The following is a 22,306-nucleotide window of genomic DNA, read 5'->3' on the forward strand; positions in this document are numbered from 1 at the left end:
GAACATATGTACTTTAAATTTTCCAAGTTTACACGATACATAATCAAAAAAAATCTAGAGTAGAGCAATCGCCTGGGTTATTTTCTACTCATGGTACTACAAAAAACTCATTTTGCAGAAATAAAATCACAGTTTCACCATGTAATGAAAAAGAAGTAGAAAATGAAAGGCTGGCCAGAAATACCAATAACATACGCTCTGTATGAAGCATACTGCAGGAACTATCTCATCTGCATGAATAAGCATTTACTCATCCTTGTTAGCAGATATATATGCCTACTTGTCCTGTAACTTAACATTGAAGGACAAATTAAAAAGATGTAATACATTATGTGCTGAACAAAACAGGAATTATCCATATAAAACGCTTATTATTAAAAAGACTCTTAAGAGAACGCCAACATTGATTTGAATTGACTCCAGGTGTTACTCTGCTTATTATTTGTAAAGTTGTAAGTTAATTCAGTGGCACTTCACTTTGACACAGAAAAGGTATGATGCAAAACTGAAAACAGAGTAATAAACTTTGACAGAAAGAAGACATTAATAAGAGCAACCAATGACAAAATAAACTGTGGATCTAAGCAATGGCTAATCAAACCTAAGAGGATTTACCTAATTAATCCTGTGTTGCGCAGCTATCCAGATTGCTTTTCTGTCCAATCCATATTGTAACTACTCATTACTTACTCTTAGCTTTCTAGAAACAAGTGACATATCACGTAACAAGCTAAACAGTATTACCTATTTTTGAACTGGTTTACTGCACTACTGTGTAAGCAGTTGGCTAATGCACTGCAAAAATAGTTCCAGAGCTCCAAACAGTTTGGAATTAGTTTCTTTTTTAAATCACAAACCAAGCGGTGACAGTAAACATTCATTATTTGGACAGCAACATTTGCCTTTAGAAGGGAACCTCTTTTTTAAAAGAAACTGTGGAAAAAGAACTTTATGTCTGCGTACTTCATGTTGGGTTTTGAGTTCACCAAAGAAAACGTACAGGCTAACAAGAAGTGTATTGTCAAAGAAACCCAAATGGTTACAGTTTAAAGGCTGCTCTAATTGATAAATTTAAAATCTCTGACAAAGAAGCTTCAGAATGTGGCAGGTGTGTGTCATGTATAGTTTTACTGTCTAAGTAAAGCAAACATATGAAGAGATTAAAAAAATAGATTAAGTGTTTTATAAGCTACTGCTAGCCTACACTAGCCAGCTGAAGGCTTTAAATAATTTAATCCCTTCAGCAACTGCCAGTCCCAACTGCAATACTGAAACAAGGTCTGAATTCAGTTTGAAACCCAACAGGTGCAGTCTAATACTGCTTCCTTAATTCAGCTACTGATCTATGTTTATGCTTGTAGAGGACAGCATATTCTTAAATTCACCATGGCATTAATTAAATTAGTCTAAGTGCCTCTTGTTTTATCCCATCTTCTACTATCAAATTTACCTCAGACTGTACTCTGTTTCTTTCCCCTCCCCTCTAGAAATGCTCTTCGTGCCAGATGGAAGACAAAGAGTTCTCAAAAAGCTTTTAAAATAGATTTTTCTTTATATATAACTTTTATAAAAATACAAAATAAGCCAGGGAAACTGACCAATATAAAACATTTAATACTGATTTTATTAGCTTGAATTTTAATATTTAGAAGTGGAAGGAGGTATATAAAGTTAATGGCAAGAAAGTCTCTAATGGCATATCACCACTTATACTCTGACTTTTCTTTGAATAAACAAGGCAATTTAAGTTACACCTGACACAAATAAGCTACTTCTCATTTTTATATGCTAGTTATTTTTACCAACATTTGCTAGCAGCACAAACTAATGCATATTGCCAAAAATAATAATTCACCAGAAATAAAGTCAAAGTAGAAAAGCAGCACTAGTATGAAGCTTCTACCAACAGTAACAGGGATGGGGGTTTCCCCCCTTCTCTTTCAAGTCAGGGACAGCTTAAAGCACAGGGAAATCCTGCTCAGTATCCTACTTCCCACTGAAGTTTAAAGGCTAACCTATATTTTCCTCCAGTCACAGGACAAGAGAAGAGGAAGCTTCCCACCACCTTACTTCTTTCACTCTGCCAACAGAGCTGGAAGATGAGACAATTCAAGGCACGACTTTGCCTTTCTTGCAGCCTGGAGCATGCTCGTACTTGGGATGCGTACGGAGAATTTTATCTCTCAAGCAACTAAGCACCATGTCTGGCATATGCAAATGAGAGGATAGCATTACCTTTTAATGCAAACTTAATTCAAAAATTTTGCATGCCAAAGTAGTAAGGCAGTGGAGTAATGAAGCCAGCTCAGATAGCAGATCATAATTCAATATTATTCGATCAATCCTATAACATGCCGTGCAAGCGACATGCAGGTTTATGAAAATGAAAACAGATTAAATGTACACTAAACCAAAACATTTTCTTAAATCCCAAGCTGCTCAAGATAGTAATACCTAGGTAAAAAGCGCTAAGATTGTCATCCATAAAAAAATGTCTTGCAACTACAACAAAAAGTGAACTCTGGTGCACCAGCACAGATTTGAATTTCCAATAATTCTATCAGCATGTGGACAAACGATACTCTTAAGCATATTAAGAATATCTTTGAAATCACAGAGAACATAATTATTTCCACAGTTTTGTATATATGGAATGCAACCTACAACTATTAACCAACAACTATTACTTTGATTATGTGAAATGATACAGGCACCATCCGTTCTCTATTTTAAAACTGAATGTATTGAATTGCACATTTTTGTTTCATAATTCATCTTAATGTTCATGCAATACAGTTTTATTAACATTTACAACGTGTTCACTGATCACACTTGTACTTCAAAGCACTAAATGAATGAATTTTTGGAGCGCAGAGCAACGCAAAGTGAATTCAGATCTAGTGATATGGCTCTACCGCTTAGTTTACACAAACCTGAAATTTAAAATTCAGGTTCAAAATTACAGGATTATGACTTTGGAAAGGATAAGTCAAGAGGGGAAAAAATCTACAAAAGACAGATTGTACAAAGGCTCAGTCAGTGATACTATCTGTATTCTATTAACAAAGCCTAGTTTTAATTCAGAAATCCCTATATATCAAGTAACTTACAATATATACGGTATATAATTTTATCCCTTTCAAAATGTATTTATGTGAACAACTTTTAGTTACATGAATAATCACTGCCTAAGAATTCCCAGTGTGTTCTTCTGGGATTAAGAGTTTGCAGAATCAGGCCTTTGTTAAGTATTTAATAAACATGATGCTAACTGCTCAAAAAAACCCCAACAAAACGATCCCAATCCAAAAAACCATAGCATTGCAGTGGTAAAATACTATACTACTCCATAGAGTTTTGGTGGAAAAGTACTGCTTTTATGAAGACACTCACTCCCAGAGATAGCTGGGATGGGGAGGTGTATGAAAGCTACCATGATATAGACCTAGAAACTAAAGCAGTTAGCCAGACATCCAAAAGATCTCAAAATAATAATAAATAGTGGGTTAGTTTAAATTCCATTCTGTGTTCATAAAGTTCACTTCTTTGTTCTCTTTTCTAAAACAGTTGCTCAATAAAAAACCCAACACCCAATTAAACTAAACTTATAACGTATTTTTCAAGAAGAGCAAGATTTAGAAAAAAAACACCAGCTGCTGTGAAACTGAGAAGAGACTCCTAAGGCTTGCCAATTCTGATCAGAAGGCACTGCAGCCTTTCCCTTCTGTGTCCTGTAGAGACTGAAATGGGGGATAGAGTCATCTTAGTCCTCTTGCCTATCCCCTTTCTGGCAACATTCGTCCCCAGGTGTACACACGTAAAAGGAGAAATTAATACACTTTTTCTTGCCTACTTGTTGTGTGAAGGGTACACGAAGCTCCTGGTAGCTCTTATACCTCCTGATGCACAAAAGCTGGGCAAAGTCTGGCCTCTCATCGAAAGCAGCATTCCAAATCCATTTTTCTTTCTGTTAAGTTACTTCTGCTTTATTTTGTTGTTGATTTGTCTGCCGAAGAGTACTGATAGAACACAGAAAACAGTACTACTTGCTAGAGGCAAGGACGATCCCGAAAGACACAGTCTAACTTTTCCTCAAAGTTCCATCAAGGAATTACTGACTTGCAATGTTTCTGCTGATTCTGGGAAAACTCAGAGAGGCTGCCAAGCTATCATGATACAGCAATGCGGACGTACATCCAAAACATCTCCCATGCATGCTGCTTTGCTATATTGCATAATAATGTAAGTATCCTTTTATCGTATCAGCATTATTTCATGACAGCCATTGTCTTATTACCTAATCTGGAATTGTTTAGTGGCAATAAGGTCCTCTGGCCCTCATCGTTCCTTGGCTGAGTAACAATTGGTCTCTCTTCAGTCTTTACCTGGAAGGCAACACAGCCTAAGAAGAGTTAGAGCAAGTTAAGGTTACACTGGTGGGAATGCCCTGCGCACTGTTGTACTCCGTCTCTCTTGGACCCATTTCTCAGTATTTTGGACTGTAAAATTTCTACGGGAGCAGACAAGACTTTAGAGATTCCCAATCTCATGACAGATTTTTGCCACAAACCAAAGGGCAGCTCCAAATTGCCAAATAACGTTTGCCTTTGTACAGCATCTTTCTTCAAAGCCTGCAAATAATGTTTCAAACGCACACTCATGTATTTTAGTGGACAGAATTTGGCAGAGAAGCACAGTGTAGAGAAATCTAGCCCTGCCCTGCTTGTGCCAATGTGAACTTGATCACTAGTTCTTTGAAGTGAAGTCTCAAGTGTCCACTATACCCCTGTAAAAAATGTACTTATTATACAGGTTAATTAATAGCCTTGGTTTATGGACACTGGAAATAAGATTAGTAACTCACTTATTCTGTTTGGGTTCCATCCTATGCCCAGTCACCTCAGCATGACTGTCTGCATCTACTCACGTAAATGATAGGACTAACATCTGTCAGCTGCAGTTTCTTTTTCCACCCCCTCCAGAGGAGGAAAAGTTAATGTTAAAAGAATACCTCTTGCGCTTGGGAAAGAAAGTGGTTAGCTTTGTGTTAGTTCTTCGTTACAGTGAGAGCTAATTCCAGTGGCAAGTAGTAGCCCCTCTGTTGTCAAGTGACTGTAAGTGATACATAGTAAGTGATACACAGAATGTAAGCAGTGGTCTACATCTACTGCATTACTGCAACAAAAGGTATTACACCAAAGATTAACCTAAGCTGTGCAACTTTGCATGTTGGCGTGGGTCTGGAGCTTATAACTCTTAGTCACGATTGATAGATGGATGATGCAGTACACGCAGGATGTGTATTTGCTCATTAGACTTTCTTCGGGAATGAAGTATTGATTCTGTGAGCTAACCCTCCCCACAAAAACCCTTACAGTTTCCTCTCATCATGACAGACCTCACCAGACAGTTACTACATATGTAATTTTCAGCAGCTGACCAGTATAGAACACACTCCATACGAACACATGTGTGACCACTCTGAATCTCTCCTGAGACCCACCACAAAGCGGCCACATGGCTTTTGTGAGCACTTTCCTCTCAGTCCAGCCAAGCCCACCTACCATGCAGCAAGCAGCGCAGTCCTGCTAAGAAACTAGCACAGAGAGAAGATTTTTCTAGAAGAAGTCTTGGTCACTTGCAAAGTGTGGCAGGGTAAGGTAAACTTCCAATGCTTCAAACGTAACTTCACAAGTATCCTTACTATTATTAGTACTTAAGAGTATTATTTTCCTCCCCCTCTCCCCAGTTTTTCCTTCAAGCTCATTTTCTAATTTTTCCTCTTCAGCATTTGTACTCAATTCTATTTCAAGTTGAGTGTGTAGGGTTTTAATTATCTTCTATTTTGGGGCATTAAAAGATTGTGAATCATCCCACCTTCTGGGAGATTAGTAAATCCAGCGATTACCAACAAAAATGCTGCTCAATACCTATTATCCATGTTAATTATTCAATTAAAAAGTATGCTGGAGCCATCAGCAGGACACTTCCATTTCACGGCTGAATAGAAGAAAAAAAATCTTTCAAAATTGCTCTAAAGCAATTACTTCAAAACTTGTTTTTCAGAGCTAATCTTTCTCCTGTACCTACATGCTGGTACAATAAAAGCTGCGCATGGAGGTCAATGGATGAAGCAGCCCATGCAGAAATCATTCAGTAGATACAGAGGCTTTTCTTGGACACCCCCCTAAGACGAAGCCCTCATTCGCACCCATTTTTTTTTCCCTTTCTGCATGTGTTTTGAGTAGATTACCTTTTGTTTCTGCCTAACCTTTTTAGACACAAGGATGCTGCCATATCCGTTAGTATCCTGGGACCCTTCCTAATCAAGCTTAGGACCATCAAGTAATTCAGAGTCTTTAGAGTGACTTCTCTTTCTAGCACTTCCTGTGCTTCAAACTTTATTTTTCTTCCATTTTTTAATCTTGATTTTGCATTCATAGTGCCTATGTGCCATCTTATCATCTGGCTACAAGCCTGAAATGAGTTGACTGACTAAGCTGGCGAGGAAACCGGACAGCAGGTGGAAGAGCAGCCTGGGATGGAGCCCTTTCCTAACTGGTATTTACACCACAGCCAAAGCACTCACTGAAATATGGTTCCTCCCAGGTCTTTCAAGCTGGTCTTAAATTCATATATGCCCTCATACTTCATCACCATGGCAAATTAAGCTACTCCAAAACTCCTCCAAATCCTACTAACAAAAACCTGGGTGCATTTCAAAGGAACCTTTCATTTCTGGGATCTGTTTGTGGCACCTGTGGAACAAGTGTTAGGCAACATACAGTAATTTGCTAAAACAAGTAATTTTGAAATTAGCTAACCCAACAAGCACCACTACATGAAGATCTCACATTACCTGTCTGAGGTTGCCATTATCAGAACATTTAGCCACTATAAATAAAGATGCTCCAGAAATCAGAATTTGAGCAGAAAATACACCTGGATGTATACCTGTGTCAGGCAACAACTTGCAAGGCTCACCTGCCTTTTATACTTTCAGAAGGATTTTCAAGAGGACTTTCAAATGGAGGCCACCATAGAACAGTATCTACACATACCCTGCTTCATGGAAAGATAGGTGCAAATAGGCTTTTTCCAAGAGATGGTGTATGCAGGAAGCCCGTCAGTGCCTTGTAATTCCAGTTACGGTCTCCGTCCATCCTACCAGCGAAAGCAACATGGATGTTAACATACAAAACTGACTCTGGGGAACAAAGCAGATAAATGGTAGTCAGCTGTGCATGATGCAAATGAATGGGTCAGGGATTACTGTTAAAGGGGCCCATCATACATATTTGTACATATATTTTTATACATACATATATAAATACACACATGCTTTAAAATGTGAAACAAGGGTGAATACATAAGCTTCAGACTTTCTATTTTCAGGTGCATTAACATCTGCTGTACAGACACAAAAAGCCAAAAAGGTTAGACAAACAACTATATGCAACTTATGACTTAATATGAGAGAACTGTGTCTGCTGCCTGTCTCTAGGGACTGTTCTTTCATTTGGGGCTAACTGAAAAGTTTTCTGCTTCCTGTCTATTTCTAGCTAAATGTAAAAGCTGTGACTTCAGCAGACCACTTCAACTATCACAACGGTGCTTGTTGAGAACAACATAGTCGTATCCTTCGTTGGGCTGCTCCACACCTTCATGCAGCTAGCACGGACAAAATACTAGTGCTCCATGGAGAAATTTCTGCATATAAAGTAGAGAAATTACTCTTCCCAGTCCAACCTGGGAATGATTCTGCTCAACCTTCAGTACCAGACTTGACAGGTGAGAAGATTGCCATTTGGTAAAGCCACTCGCCCATCAGCTTCATGCAGGCACAGGTCAGCTGATGAGCAGCATTTCTATTCTCTCCTACTCAAACCAGGGCAGAGGAAAGTAACATAAAATCCAAATAAATATTTAAAAAAAACCTTTAAGCATTCTTTTTACATTACAATTCCCATCACCATTTGCTTTTCTCAGTTGCTTAACTTAAAATAAAATTTGTAAAAAGGCAATTTTCAATCCAGAGTCACTGTGTATGTAGACGCCTGACACACCCCAGTGACTTGTTTTTGCGGGAGTTGCACAGTAGTCCTTGTGTTGCCTCAGTAACAACTCCTACACTAGGATACTTGAGGAAACCAGGGCACAATTTAATGAGTACCGTGGCACGTACTCTGTAGTCCTAAAGCTACTTCAGTGGTGTCTGGGAGGAGACTGTTTACTTCTTACCTTGACATTAACACAGAGAATATGAAATAGACTCTGTCACTGATGACACATGCAAATCCCAGTGCTTTGCAGAACGATGTGACACAGCTACTGACACAAATGATACCAGAGAAATGACCAAAGTACATGTATTAGGTTTGGAGTTTGTTCCGAAAAACCTCCTTTTTAAAAAAAAAAAAAATTCTGTCTGAATGAAATTTGTTAAATCAGATGTTCTGTAAGGAAGAAAAGACAGATAAAATTAAATAAAGGGGAAAAAAAAAAAAGAAAAAAAAAGAAAAGAAAGTCCTATGAGCCTGTAGAGAGAATAGGGAAGATCCTGCAAGGAAAGTAGCCAAGCTCAGCATCAACTAGACTAGTGAAGTTTTACAGTTCTCAAACTACATTCTGGATTTCCTATGCTGATTTGCTAATGGAGCTAGCCTAGAGTAAAGAAGAACTGGTGAGCTGCAAGCGTACTGTTGGTACTAAAGACAGCCGTGAAAAAAGCAGGACGGGTGCTTCATGAATAGCAGAGATGGATATGACAGGATTCGCAAAAGCTGGTTAGGAAAGTTTAAGAAGCAAGCAAGTAAACAAGTTAAAATGTCTTTTTCTGGTTTTACCTTTTTGCTCTTTGTAATTGGAACCTTGTTTATAAAAGCAGTTTACTTCTCCCCCTACTCAAACAGCCTAGAGGTGCCATACCATCGGGATGGAATGCCTTCCCCCCGCCTTTTTCTTTTCTGGTCAGAAAACAGGCAGAGGATGCAGGCCAGGGAGACAATTCAATAATGATTTAGTGATTTTTTTTCAAATATAGCCAGTTCCTAAAAGGATTTGAAGGGTCAATAGGTGTCAAAAATACAATTTTCTCTGGAACAACTACAGCACCTCTTCACATTTTTATAGTAATTGTTAGGGACAACAAGACATTTTTCTTGCAATTATGGGACACGTGCAACAGTCTATAGGATCTGACAGATCTGATGTGCAGAAAAGAGCATTGCTCTCAGAACATGATGGTTACCTCAAATATTCTATAACCCCATATTGCAGCCAAAGCTCTGCAAATTACCACAAGTGATTCTCTAAAGCAGTCCAGTAGTAAGATCTTTGTGAGCTTTACAGTTAACTTCTCTAGGATCAGAATTTAATCCAAAAATAAGGACAATCTGAGAAGAAAGAAGGATCCAACAGTCAATATGAAATAATAGCCTTGTGGAGCACAGACTCTCCAGATGGTGGGTTTGGACTTTTTCTGCCTTTGGTTATGGCGACCTCAGGTCTGGCTGTTGTTTATTTTTATAGTATTTTTCAAATTACACTCCAATTTTAAGCATTCATTACTCTTTAATTAGAAATGGATTTGACTGTAAATGTCAGTGCTGGTTCAAGAGGGCCTCCAGCTTGAAAGAGGGAATTCCTTACATACAGAGAGACAGGCTTTGACACATTGAATATTTTATTATTTATTTATTACTTTTGGAGCTTTGTATTTACAAGTTTTTATTTACAAAACTGGATAAAGGGGTGTGTGTGATTACTCTTTCCTACAGAAATAACTTTGTGAACTGGTAATGCTCCCTCAAGCATTTGGTATCTGCTTTAGCCTGTGGCAGGTTTCGTTCATACACATTTTGACGCTGCATTCTAAACATTCTTTCAGACATTTTTTTCAGTATGTGCCCTTTTTTAATAGAAACAAACTGCATTAGTCCCTAAAAAGAACTACTCAGGTGGCCAACTAATGAGATTACCTCTTTACCCCTAGTAAAAAAATCTGGGCAACTCCTCTAAAGGATAGTCTATAGTTATTTAAAAGTACTGACTACAGAAAAGTAACATAAACTTTCCCTGCTTTTCATCATTTTACAAGTGCCTAAGTATTTCTTTACCATTTTATTCTCGGAATAATGGGAAAAGGTATTTACTTTCTGAAATACAAAAGGAATTGCTTTAATTGTATCCTACATATTAAAATAATCATTTGTGTATTCAGAAAAAATATTATTCCTAATGTAAAAGGTAAAATAGTTTCCCTTAAAATAGTGTTTTATTCCTCCTTCTTACATTATTGGAATTTCACAGTCATTTGCTGTTCACTGTCACTCAAATGTTTTACTGAAATAGATGGCAATGCTACCAGAAAGCTGTCAGATGGCTCTGAAACAACATGCCATATCACCTTAGATCTATGTGACTTATGTCGCACGTTTGGTAACAGTTCCATTGATTTTCTATAACCCTAAGACAAATACCCAAAATATTAGAAAAATGTACAAGCAATGCCCTGAGTACACAGCAACAACAGCACCAGCCCACACAGCTCCTAAGGCCTGTCTGAACTAAAATGTATTTTAACATTATGAAATATTTTAAACAGATTTAGAAAAAAAAAATATTCAGGGCTGAAATTCCCTTTTCACCCAGACGCCTTATATCTGGGGTTTATAAATGCCTTTGTTTATGTTGTTACCATCATGCACTATATGGCCTCCCTTTTAATACAAGTTAAATACAAAAATCAGTACGAATGAAATACAGCTGGGAAAGAGAAAGGGCAGTTGTTTCCTCAATTTTATATATGCATGTCTTTCAGCTTTTCTAAAGCTGCTGTCTTTCAGCTTTTCTAAACACAATTACAGCCTTTGATGAGCAAATAATGTACGAGACACTACTACATGTCAGCCTTCAGTCTAATCACATATGCACACTGTCATCAGTTACTCCCTAAATGTTTGTCTTAGAATCATAGAACCATAGGGTTGGAAGGGACCTCTGGAGATCATCTAGTCCAACCCCCCTGCCAGAGCAGGGTCACCCAGAGCAGGCTGCACAGGAACGCATCCAGGCGGGTTTTGAATGTCTCCAAAGATGGAGACTCCACCACCTCTCTGGGCAGCCTGTTCCAGTGCTCTGCCACCCTCAAAGGAAAGAAGTTCCTCCTCATGTTGAGGTGGAACTTCCTATGCTCAGGTTTGTACCCATTACCTCTTGGCCTGTTGCCGGGCACCACTGAAAAGAGCCTGGCCCCATCCTCTCGACACCCACCCTTTAAGTATTTATAAGCGTTGATAAGGTCCCCCCTCAGCAGTCTTTTTTCCAGACTGAAGAGACCCAAATCCCTCAGCCTTTCTTCATCAGAGAGATGTTCCAGTCCCCTAATCATCTTGGTAGCCCTTTGCTATACCCTCCCCAGCAGTTCCCTTCCCTTGAACCGGGGAGCCCAGAACCGGACACAGTACTCCAGGTGCGGCCTCACCAAGGCAGAGTAGAGGGGGAGGATGACCTCCCTCGACCTGCTGGCCACACTCTTCTTGATGCAGCCCAGGATGCTATTGGCCTTCGTGGCCACAAGGGCACATTGCTGGCTCATGGTCATCCTGTTGTCCACCAGGACTCCCAGGTCTCTTTCAGCTGAGCTGCTCTCCAGCAGGTCAGCCCCCAACCTGTACTGGTGCATGGGGTTACTCCTCCCCAGGGGCAGCACCCTACACTTGCCCTTGTTGAATTTCATAAGGTTCCTCTTTGCCCAACTCTCCAACTTGTCCAGATCTCTCTGTATGGCGGCACAGCCTTCCGGTGTGTCAGCCACCCCCCCAGCTTTGTGTCATCAGCAAACTTGCTGAGGGTGCACTCTATCCCCTCGTCCAGGTCATTGATGAATATATTAAAGAGGACTGGACCCCGTACTGACCCCTGGGGAACACCACTCTTCACTGACCTCCAACTAGACTCTGTGCCCCTAATCACTACCCTCTGAGCTCTGTCTTTCAACCAGTTATCTATCCACCTTACTGTCCATTCATCTAACCCACACTTCCTAAGCTTCCCTATGAGGATGCTGTGGGAGACCGTGTCGATCGCCTTGCTTAAGTCAAGGTAGACCACATCTGCCGGCCTCCCCTCATCTATCCATCCAGTCATGCCATCGTAGAAGGCTATCAGATTAGTCAGACATGTGTCTTCAGTGTGGGAACCAAGCAGCAAGTTATCACACGCTTTTCAACAAGTTTTGTCTATCCCTCCATAATACCACACCATTGCTGATAAGTTTCCACGCTGCTTCCATGCCCTCGCTCCCACCAGCCTCAAATAGAGCTGCCTGGCTCTGTATGCCAAGACATGCAGGACCACAGCATACCACCTTATTTCTTGCTTGCACCCAAAAGAAATTAAGGATAACTTCTGTGTTAATCTCCAGGATCATGGGATAAAGGAGGCCCCTGAAATTAATTTCTTAGTTGTAACAAAGTTAACGTAGGGGTAATCTGTTACAGGACATAGAAATGGATTCTGTTTTCTGTAATTACTAAGATAGAGCCCTGTTGCTCTTTAGGCATGCAACATTTCTGCAAGAAGATAGCAATGGGAGTTTCAGAAGCTGTTTTAGAAATGAAGTCCACAAAAGCATTAGCAGCAACTTTGTCAGACTGCATTGACACAGATCCATGGGCTGAACTGGTTCTGTTCTGACAGACCAGTGATTCTTAAATAGGTTGTATTTCGCTCAGGAACAGAGAACATACTGCAGAAAGCACATTTTGACGTTTAAGCCACAGTAGGTCCAGAGCTTTTCATATGCATACAGCTTTCTGAGAAAGTTCCCTGGTACTTCCAGCATCCAAATGATAGCCCAAAGGCACGTTTCTACCATTCCGTGAAAACAACTACTGCTAAATCATTTCAGATCTGCTGGCAATATGCTTAAAACTGGGAAAGCTACAGTTGTTGCAATGGGTGCTTGTATTTACAAAGTAATTAGCATTGACAATATTCCCAATCCTAGTGTCACGTTTGAGTGGACGGCATTCCCAAACTGTGCTGAGATACAATATGTGCATCCTTCTGTGCTCATAATTTCTAATGATTTACAGAAATAAAAAGGAAAGTTGTGGGATTCATTCATTTTGGATCAAATTTGCATTGCAATTCTGGTTTTCATACAGTGTAACGATGTGTACTTCTGACACACAGCAGCTCTTTCACCATTGCTTCAAGGAACAAAACCAGGATAAATGACTGCACAAAGACTGGAAATGGAAAGAATGAATGACAAGAAATAAAGGCAGATCATTTCTAGACAAGGAGCAAACAAATACAATAAAAAAAAAAATAGTATACTGATTTTTGTGTTAAATCATCGCAGCATTATTATGTTTTGGGTAATTTTACATATACATACACATGTATGCATCTACAATTTTAGTAATATACAATAAGAACTTCTTCATGGCCTGTCTTGTAGCTCACCATTGAGGGTTTTAACTGCTTCGCTGTATAGCAATAGCAACTCACAAACAGTATGTGACAACGTGTACCATAATCAGGGAGGAATTTTCCCCACGAATTGTCCCCAGACAGTCTTTGGAAAGTTACTACTTGGAACAAGAACTAATACATAAGCATGACATTCCCTTTTCTGCCTCATTGACCTGGGTAAGCTAATAAAATGAAATGACTGTTCCAGAATAAACGCTCATCCATGTATTATTATTTAAAAACTGACAAAATAACACAAGGAAAAAAAATAACAAATGCATGAATGCAATATGAAATTAACCGTAATGTAAGCTTTAAGTATAATCAATATGTAATTAGAGCTGTATGGAAGAGGCAATACTTTTCAGACTGTTGACCTGAAGGGTATCTTTTCTTATATTTAGGCTGAGACATTTCTTTTAACTGAGATTTCAAAGTGCAGTGTTATGCTATTTTAGAAATACAAAACCAAAGCAAATTCTGCTATAGCGTGTGGTGGTTGAGCTGAGGTATCATGACTGAGGTTCAAATGAAATAACTTCACTGCTAACTACAAGCTAATAAAGAGAATGCAAAAGCACTTCCTTACCTTTGTGTCCCAATTAATTTACTAAAAAATACCACATGCTAACACTTGGAATCACTGTTTTACTAGAGAACACAGCTCTGTTAACATGAAGTCCAACTTCTCGTGGAAAAGGACCCCGGCATCGTAAATTAACATTAAATGCAAATTTAACTGCCTGCTTGTCTGATCTGATCACCATGGTACCCAGATGCTTTATAGATAAATACAGGAACATAATCCTTAATTCAAAGAGCGCACAATCTGCCAAGGTAAATTTACACAGGGGTAAACTCAAAGGGAGCTGTTATTTCAAGTGCAGCTTGCAGGTCTAATCTGGAGTAGGTAACATCACCAGTATAGGAGATTTGCACTGAGGTCAGAAACATTAGTTATTTCTTCAAAATAAACTTTGATAACCATAAACTCTGACAATAGCTGCATAAAAGACAGAAATGTAGCTTAAGGTGGGACACACAGGACAGTCCCAATAGGTTTTGAAGGTGAACTGAGGCAAAGAAAATTTTGTGGATCAAGCTGTACATCATGAATGCAGAAGGAGAGGGTGACTGCTATTCCAGGACCATGAGAGTACTGGCATTTCCAAGATTTGTAACTCAAGCTTGCCTAAAATAAGGAGATTAAAACAACCCTAAACTTTGGTTTCTTTCACATTGCTTCTAGGTTTCTGAGAGTTTGCGATGTACTGGGATCATACAAACAAGCTTTGTTTCGTAACAGAAGGCAACTAACTTAGAAGAAAGAAAGATTGATTGATTCTTATGTAAACCCTTGTTTCCTGGAGCTGAGCTTTCAAGTAAAACATCAAATACTATAGTTGCATAGCAACCTCCCCACCCCCATTACAGGTGGACTGGTTGGCCAGTTCCACCTTTCCTGTTTCTCTAGGCTGCACAAACACAGCGCTTGAATAGGTAGGATTTATGTCAGCAGGGTGAACTTCCTCATTTGTGGACAACTTGTATTAAAGAAAACAAGAGTTCTACCCAAAACAGCCTGAGGTGGAAACCTGTGATGTTCTGAGTTTATGTATTCCAATATATTATGAAAATGAATAGCATCTAATGTCTTATATAAACTTACTTTTACACCCTCATCTTACATTGATTGGATTATTCAGATAGGTAGAGGGCATTTTCAGTGCAAGCAACACTATGCTTAGTAGTCAATTTTTATTTGCTGTTAATCACTAACATTTTTGGAAGCATTCCAGTATTATATCAGATAATCACCATTAACACTAAATTTTGTATCACTGATCGTGAGAAATAACTGCAATCAACACTTTTAAAAGCTTTGTCTGCGTATTTACAACCAGAGTAAGCATATACTAGAAAAAAAACAAGAGGAATACTGGTATGCAAAAGCATGCAACCCCAATTACAAATGAGTATGTTCCGCCCCACCTCACTTTGTTCTCTTTTTTTGTTTGTTGATGACTGCTATGCTAAATACTGGCAAGTTCGCCCTTTGATTTCCAATCATCCTTTGATGCCTCTATTTTTCTTCCGTATGTTTCTACTTTCTGCCCTTATTATTACCTTCGAGTATTAATACCCTTAAAACCAGGATGCGCGTGACTTTTTCTAAAATAAAGTTAAAATACTTTAAAAATGATTAATTGTTGCAAGCTGTGACTCATAGTAAGATTCATAGAAAGCTACTTCTGATGTCAAACAGTAATGTGGCAGGAAAAAGTCCTGTAATCTAGACATAAAAAAAACCGAAATTACTGCCATGCCATTTTCTCTGTTGGGTGGCCGCCAGGTACGTGCTGCTTGTCCCCTCGCTGGGCTTCCAGCCGAGCCAGAGTGGTGTTTGTCTGCCACCTCCCGGGTGAGTCACAGTGCGGGGGACACAGAGTGGTGACAGGCAACAGGGACGGGCCGCAAGAAGAGATCTAGCCAGGGTAGTGATCATGAAACGCATTTTAACTACTTCAAAAATACTTAGGTTACGAAGTCAAACACTCAAAAATTTGAGAACACTGCATTAGTGAACTGTGCTGCTGTATTTGTATACATTATTTCATCTTTATCCCTCTAGCTGCAAGGCTTGTTTTGGACTCCACTTTAATTCAGTACACAAATAGCCTTATTCAGTTGGAGGGTTTTTTTGTTGGTTTGGTTTTTCATTTGGTTGGTTGTTTTTTGGGTTGGTTGGTTTGGGTTTGGTTGTTTTGGGTTTTTTTTAAACTTTGTTCTGCAATTTCAGTTTTTTTAGATTTCTTCTGTTTTTCTGCCTGGAAATTTTGTCCAGGCAGCACTGAAGGATGTCAGTCTCTCTCTGATTTTCAGACACTTGGACACTGTTGCAGCCTGGTGGCAGGCATGCAGGAATGCCATAGAAATGTCTGCTGGACATGCGAGACTGGCTGTGCACGTACTGGAGACCTGATCTGCACACTTACTATACACCCAAAGCATTCAGGACATATTGGACTCACTGTATGTAGACTATAAACGGTACACCCATAAATATCTGTCCACAAATCTTAAGAAAAAAACAATGCAACCCCACCTCTAAGGCTATCCAGCTGTTGGCTTAAACAACTTTCAGCGCTATTTTCACTGCTTAATGTTTCATTATTAAAATACAGTTTTAAACAGAGAGAGACATCCATCTTCAGATTTCATTTCATTATGGTAAATTTTCCAAAGAATCCACAAGGTAATATAAATAAATGTTGATGAATACTAATACTGATCTGCAGCAGCAAGTAGTGTTATAGAAAGAAAAGAGAACAACTACTGACACTGGGAAAGAACACTAGCAAGACTTTAAAAAGCTTGTTCAGTATAAATGTGGATTATTTACACTTTTCTTGGAAAGCTGAAAAGCTGCTTACAAAAAATAAACTCGGCAATACTGTGTTAAATAGCATTAAATTATAGCCAATTCAAGCAAATTAATTGACGTTGAGGAGGCTAGAATTCAATTCATAATTTTAACATCTTATTACGCTATTAAAATACATTACTGCAACTATGCAGTCTGCTACAATTATTTTCCATTATTCACCCCAGTTATTCACTAATCCATTCACCTTTGTTTTCTGCTCATATACTACATTTCTAAATTGGTTTCACTCCTTAAATAAACTAATTTTAAAATCTGTCAAATTTATCTCAATTCTCCAAAAAAGAAACTTCTTTTGATTGCATTTACCTCTGCATGTCACTGATTCCCTTTTTAATTTCATAGCAGACTGTGATCATGAAGCCTGATTCACTGGGTAACAAGGGACACGGAATTTCATCCTTTGCTATTGCCGACATAACCTACTTTTCTGCACCTGTAATCTAAACACCTTTCATGACATGTGACCCTCTCTCCACTTTCCATATCGTAGACCTCTACTGGGAAGATAATCATGAGCATCTCAGATACTGGTGCCTGGAATAACACATGCACAGTGTATGCCTCCCATGCCTTTCTTGTGCAGACTGCCTACAGTAGTCAAATGGGAAAGATGACAACAAAAGCCGTGAACTAGAAAAAAAAGCAGAATTAGAACAAAATAAGACATCTCCTCAACTACCGATGATAAACAAGACCACTACCGTATCTGGCAATATAGAAGCAGCAACAGATTCAATACCTGGGCTGCATCATTTTGACACATTAAGGTCTTCCGTATTCCAAATCCCACAGAACATATATCAGTCTGACTGAGTCTCACGTAATAAGCAAGTGGCTCACTGCTCCAATATCCTACTTCAGCATCTGTACATCATGTATTTAGAGCAAAGAAAGGCTCTCTATAGGGCTGTGCTGCACCTGACATGGGGATCAGAGTTAGAAAATACCCAGAATGAAACCTATTTCAGAGAATATTACTCAGGCAACAGATCTGATGCCACAGCTCCTACCAGTCACATACCAATGCAAATAGTTTCACACGATGACATTCCTGTCAGCTGAAGGGTGCTTACAGGATACCACTGCCCTCTCCTCCTCACCGCCTAAATCCCTGCAGCTGCTTCCTTCATTCTTCACAACAAACCCAGCAGTACCAATGCAGAGCACAAGAAAACAAACCCAGCAAAGCATGTTAGCTTGGGTTTTGCTTTCTTCCTCATCTTTGCCATTGATGCAACCAATTAATGAGACACACCTCACTCTAAACCATCAAGTGGGGAGCAAAACCAGTTTGGCACAAAGATGAATTTCATTCTTAATTATGGCCTATGGGAATATAAATTTAGACTACCTTCTTATTTTAGTGCACAGAATTCCCATGCTGTTGTCAATTTAGAAATGTAAAAGGACAGATTATGAGCTCTATAGGGGTACTGAAGTACTCCAGAACTCTCAGATGAGGAAACGACAGGGCCCACCATCATCCTTGCCAATAGTAAGACAGGGTCTGTCAGTTTTCAGGTCAACATGTCTTCACTCTATGTATGCTGAAATCCAACTTAGAGGAGGGGTGACAGAGCCCACAGCCTCCAATAATATTATGAATGAGTGGGGAGGACAATCCCCAGCATCACCTGTGTTCACGTAGCTTGTGATTCAGCATTAACATATAGAAATTAATAGGGCAGTTCAAATCCAAGAGCTGTAAACATTCTCTCTAGCATTGAATAGACGTAATTATATCTGCGAGTGAATCCTTTTTAAAAGAAGTTTCTGAACAATGCTTTTATGGTTATAGAGTTGCACAAAACCTGTGATTTCACAAGTAGTATTAAAAAATAATCTGCTGTGGCAGCTAAAATTACATGGAAGACATGTAAGTCAGCTCTATTTGATAACCACTGCCCCAACTCTGTGAACGCCATTTCCTTTCAAGTTTGCTCCACTTTATGGTTTGCCAAGATCTTGGCCTGGCAACCTTTAAGGTTCAACATCTATTTGTTTTAAGATCTCATTTTTTTCTAGTTGTTTTTCCCTAAGTGACACATAATTTTTGTATATTTTTTCCAAGAAAAATATTTAAGTACCACTGAACTGTAGGTATAGGTCTTCAATTCATGTTCAGTTTCAGATTCATTTTCAATTTCTGCAACACTCACAGAGCACTATAATCCACAATAGCTTACTTGTTAACTCATAGCTTGCCATTAAATTTCGTGTCAATTACGGAACTAAGCATGAATCACTACAGCATAATACATATTAGCAATGTCCTGTTGCTTTGATATCACAAACCATCTGAAAATTAAAGTGCAGCCATCCCAAGCAGACAGGCCTGTAATCATGTCTTCACTGCTCTAGTTACCTTGGGCTAGAAGCCTTGAGCTACTCCACTCGAGATGACGCAGCTTGAGAAGGAAGGGAAGAAACAGCCACGTTTTAAAACATTACAGCTATGCAGAAGAAATTAGCAGCTAAGTAGTTGTAAGCTTAACTGCTGCATCCCCATTATTTGCCCTCTCACCGTCAGCCAGAAAGCTACAAATCAGCCTGTTAAATGGGTCAACCAACACAAACTCACACTACTGAACTCAACCCAGTAGACTTTTATGAGGCCCAAATTTAAATTACAGTGAGGCAAAACTTGGGTTAACACTGTTACATCTAAACTCTAAATTTAAGAGAAGGAAACATCTTCAAAGTTACTTTGAAACATAACCTATCATTTACACACAGGTTTTGTACATAATACTGCCTCATGTGAGATTCATGCTAAAATATAAACATCTTCATTATCACACAGTTGTGACGAAGTTCACATTTAACTGCAAAACAAGTCGAACTATTAGGGCTTAACTGGTAAGATACAAGATATCAATACGAACTTAAAATTTAATTTTCTTTCCATATATTACCTTTTAATTTTCTCCAACTAACACGTTACAGAGTTAATACCATGTATTAGAGCTGCAGTTCATGCAAACTATCACAGCAACACTTGACAGAAAGGGAATTTTGCCTGACAGCTGGGATTTTGCCTGAGGTCTGTTCTATGCATGGAATTAGAGAAATCAAAAGCAACACCAGTTTAAGAGATAGTACGTTATTTTATTATGTGGGGTGAGGGGCTGTAGGAGAGAAAGAGCAAAAGTCTAAATGACATTAGGCATTCCTCATTTTGCTCTTTACTGACTTGTTCTATGAGACAAGCAAGATGTCCTAGGTCTCGTCATCATTCAAAAACACCTTTATCATTTTATGAAACTGAATAAGGCAATCCCAAAACCACAAACAGCTAAAACTACATACTTGAAAAAAAAACACAAAGAACTAAAACAGGTCCTGTAGACCTAAGAATAACTCATATTACTAATTGGAAGTTTCACCAGCATTGTTTTAAGCGGTTAATTATAAAGAATTGATTCATACATGGGAAATGGAAAAACATTACATTGATGAATTTGAAATGCAATTTTTTTTTAAATAAACTGTATTTATGTATTAAATGTTTTCAAAATTAAATCTGTTGTGACATGGAAGAAATAGCCTACAAGAAACAACAAATTAGTCTGGTATCATAAAATCACTATTCTCTAAGAAATCGGAGGACAGCTTATTTATCAAGACAGATTGATAGGCATGTCTGTATTTCACTTCTGAAGAGTAACAGAATCAAAATTCTTCAATACTGAGAAGAAAAATGTTATTCCACAGATGGTCAAATAAGCATTTATGACTGGCTCCCTCTTTTTTTGTAGGAGTCAAGCTTAAGAAGGTTATGTATTGTGTTTTTCTAATGTCTTCTTTATACACAGTACTGTGGTTTACGAATGTGACTTCTGGAAGATGAAGCGTAAAGGAACCCATGGAGTGCTGGTATCAAGTTACTTTAAGTATTTCTGCATAAATATGACTGTATTATACAATTTTAAGAACACTTACGCTGCTGTTGTGAAGGCAGCTAAGTCAGCTTTTGCCTTGGTATCTGCCAAGCCTCCTTCAATGAGTTTGTTTCATATAGGAGTTTCTCTGCAGTAGCCGATTCAAAGCCCTTCTCCTGCAGACAGACTGGTGATTACTTCGCAAATAAAATTAGGTAGCTTTAGGGGAAGCTGCTTCCTGTGTCCTTGAGGTCTTTTGAGACAAGGACCTCTTAGCCTGTCTTTTGAACTTGCCTCCTTGATCAACAACAGCTCTCGTGAGGTGAAAGAGATAGATGCACTCCTAGCAGACATTGCTGATGCTACTGTAGATGGCTTACTGCAAAAAAGTGACTGTTCAAGAGGCAACGCTTCAGTAATGTAACAGCCCATGACGAGCCCACAGGGCCAGGGCTAGAAGTCACCAAAAACCTTCTACTTTCTGCCCAACGTCCTTCAGAGCCTCAACAACAAGCAGTCGGCCGGGACACAGCGACCGGCCAAAGGGAAAAAACGCCCACACTGCGACCCTTACGGGCGCCATGACCACAACTATTGTGGCGCCCGGGGCCCCACGCGCCCGTCCTCCAGGGAGCGCCCCACTGGCAGCGTCGCCGTGGCCCTGTGCGGCGGCAGTAGCCGGTGGGAGACGGGCCTGCCCCCTACAACGCCAGGAAAGGGGGCCCGGGCCCCGCCGTCGTCTCCCTCAGGCTCTTCCCGTGGGGACGCGCGCAGTGACCGCTTCCGCCCCGCGCGCTGCCGTGACGCACTTCCTGCCGCTCTCTCCCCCACGCCACACAGCGGCCGCTCAAAGCACCGCCCCCGCCTTTTCCCGGCATCCCTCGCGCGGCGCGCGCAGCTCCTCCCCCGCCCTCGCGGAAAGCCGGGCCGCAGCCGCTGCGCCGCCATTTTGTTGGTAACGCTGCTGGAGCTCCGGCTGGTGCGGCCGGGGGAGCTGCCCGCGGCGGCGGCAGCGCCAGCGCCGGGCGCTTTTTAAAAAGGGTTGTTTTTTTTTTTTTTTAATCTGTCCAGGGGCTCTGTGCCCTAGCCCTGTTTTAACACGCCATGTCTGGAGAGGGAGCTGCCGGCGACCAGGTGAGCGGGAGGAGGGGGGTGAGGTCGCAGGCCTGAGGGGAATAGTGGGGGGGCTAGAGATGGTGGGGTGGGCCCGATGTTGGCTTAGTGTGGCCGCGTGGTGTAGGCCTCGGCGGGAGGAGCGGGGTATGGGGCCGGCCGGCGCCTGCAGCCGCCGTTGGGCTATCGGCCGCGGCGCGGGCCGGCCTGGGGGTGCTAAGGGGAGCCCGGCCGGGGTGCGGGAGCGCGGCCTTCGCCTCTTCCCGTGCCCCTCGTACGCCTTACCGGTCTCCTCGGCGGCGCGGTCGGCGAAGGGCTCCCCTCCCCCACCGCACACACCCATTTTGAGGAACTCGGGTTTGTTCCGTCAGCGAGGCGT

At 40.3% G+C, this 22,306-nt stretch overlaps 2 protein-coding genes across 2 annotated transcripts in view; one reads left to right on the forward strand and one right to left on the reverse strand.

Annotated features, from left to right (window-relative positions):
- The window catches only part of HIPK3 (homeodomain interacting protein kinase 3), a 114,848-nt gene extending 93,255 nt beyond the window's left edge, over positions 1-21,593 (reverse strand). Inside the window, exon 1 of the mRNA XM_074586186.1 lies at positions 20,876-21,593. The gene's annotated coding sequence lies outside the window, so the exon portion shown is untranslated. The remainder of the gene's footprint in view (positions 1-20,875) is intronic.
- Positions 21,594-21,718: 125 nt separating this feature from the next.
- Positions 21,719-22,306, forward strand: part of CSTF3 (cleavage stimulation factor subunit 3) — a 50,450-nt gene continuing 49,862 nt past the window's right edge. The window contains exon 1 of the mRNA XM_074586189.1: positions 21,719-21,948. Within this exon, the coding sequence (XP_074442290.1) occupies positions 21,919-21,948 (30 nt within the window). The 5' untranslated portion in view covers positions 21,719-21,918. The remainder of the gene's footprint in view (positions 21,949-22,306) is intronic.

The sequence above is a fragment of the Larus michahellis genome, chromosome 4, assembly GCF_964199755.1.
Source record: "Larus michahellis chromosome 4, bLarMic1.1, whole genome shotgun sequence".
In the NCBI taxonomy this organism is placed as follows: domain Eukaryota; kingdom Metazoa; phylum Chordata; class Aves; order Charadriiformes; family Laridae; genus Larus; species Larus michahellis.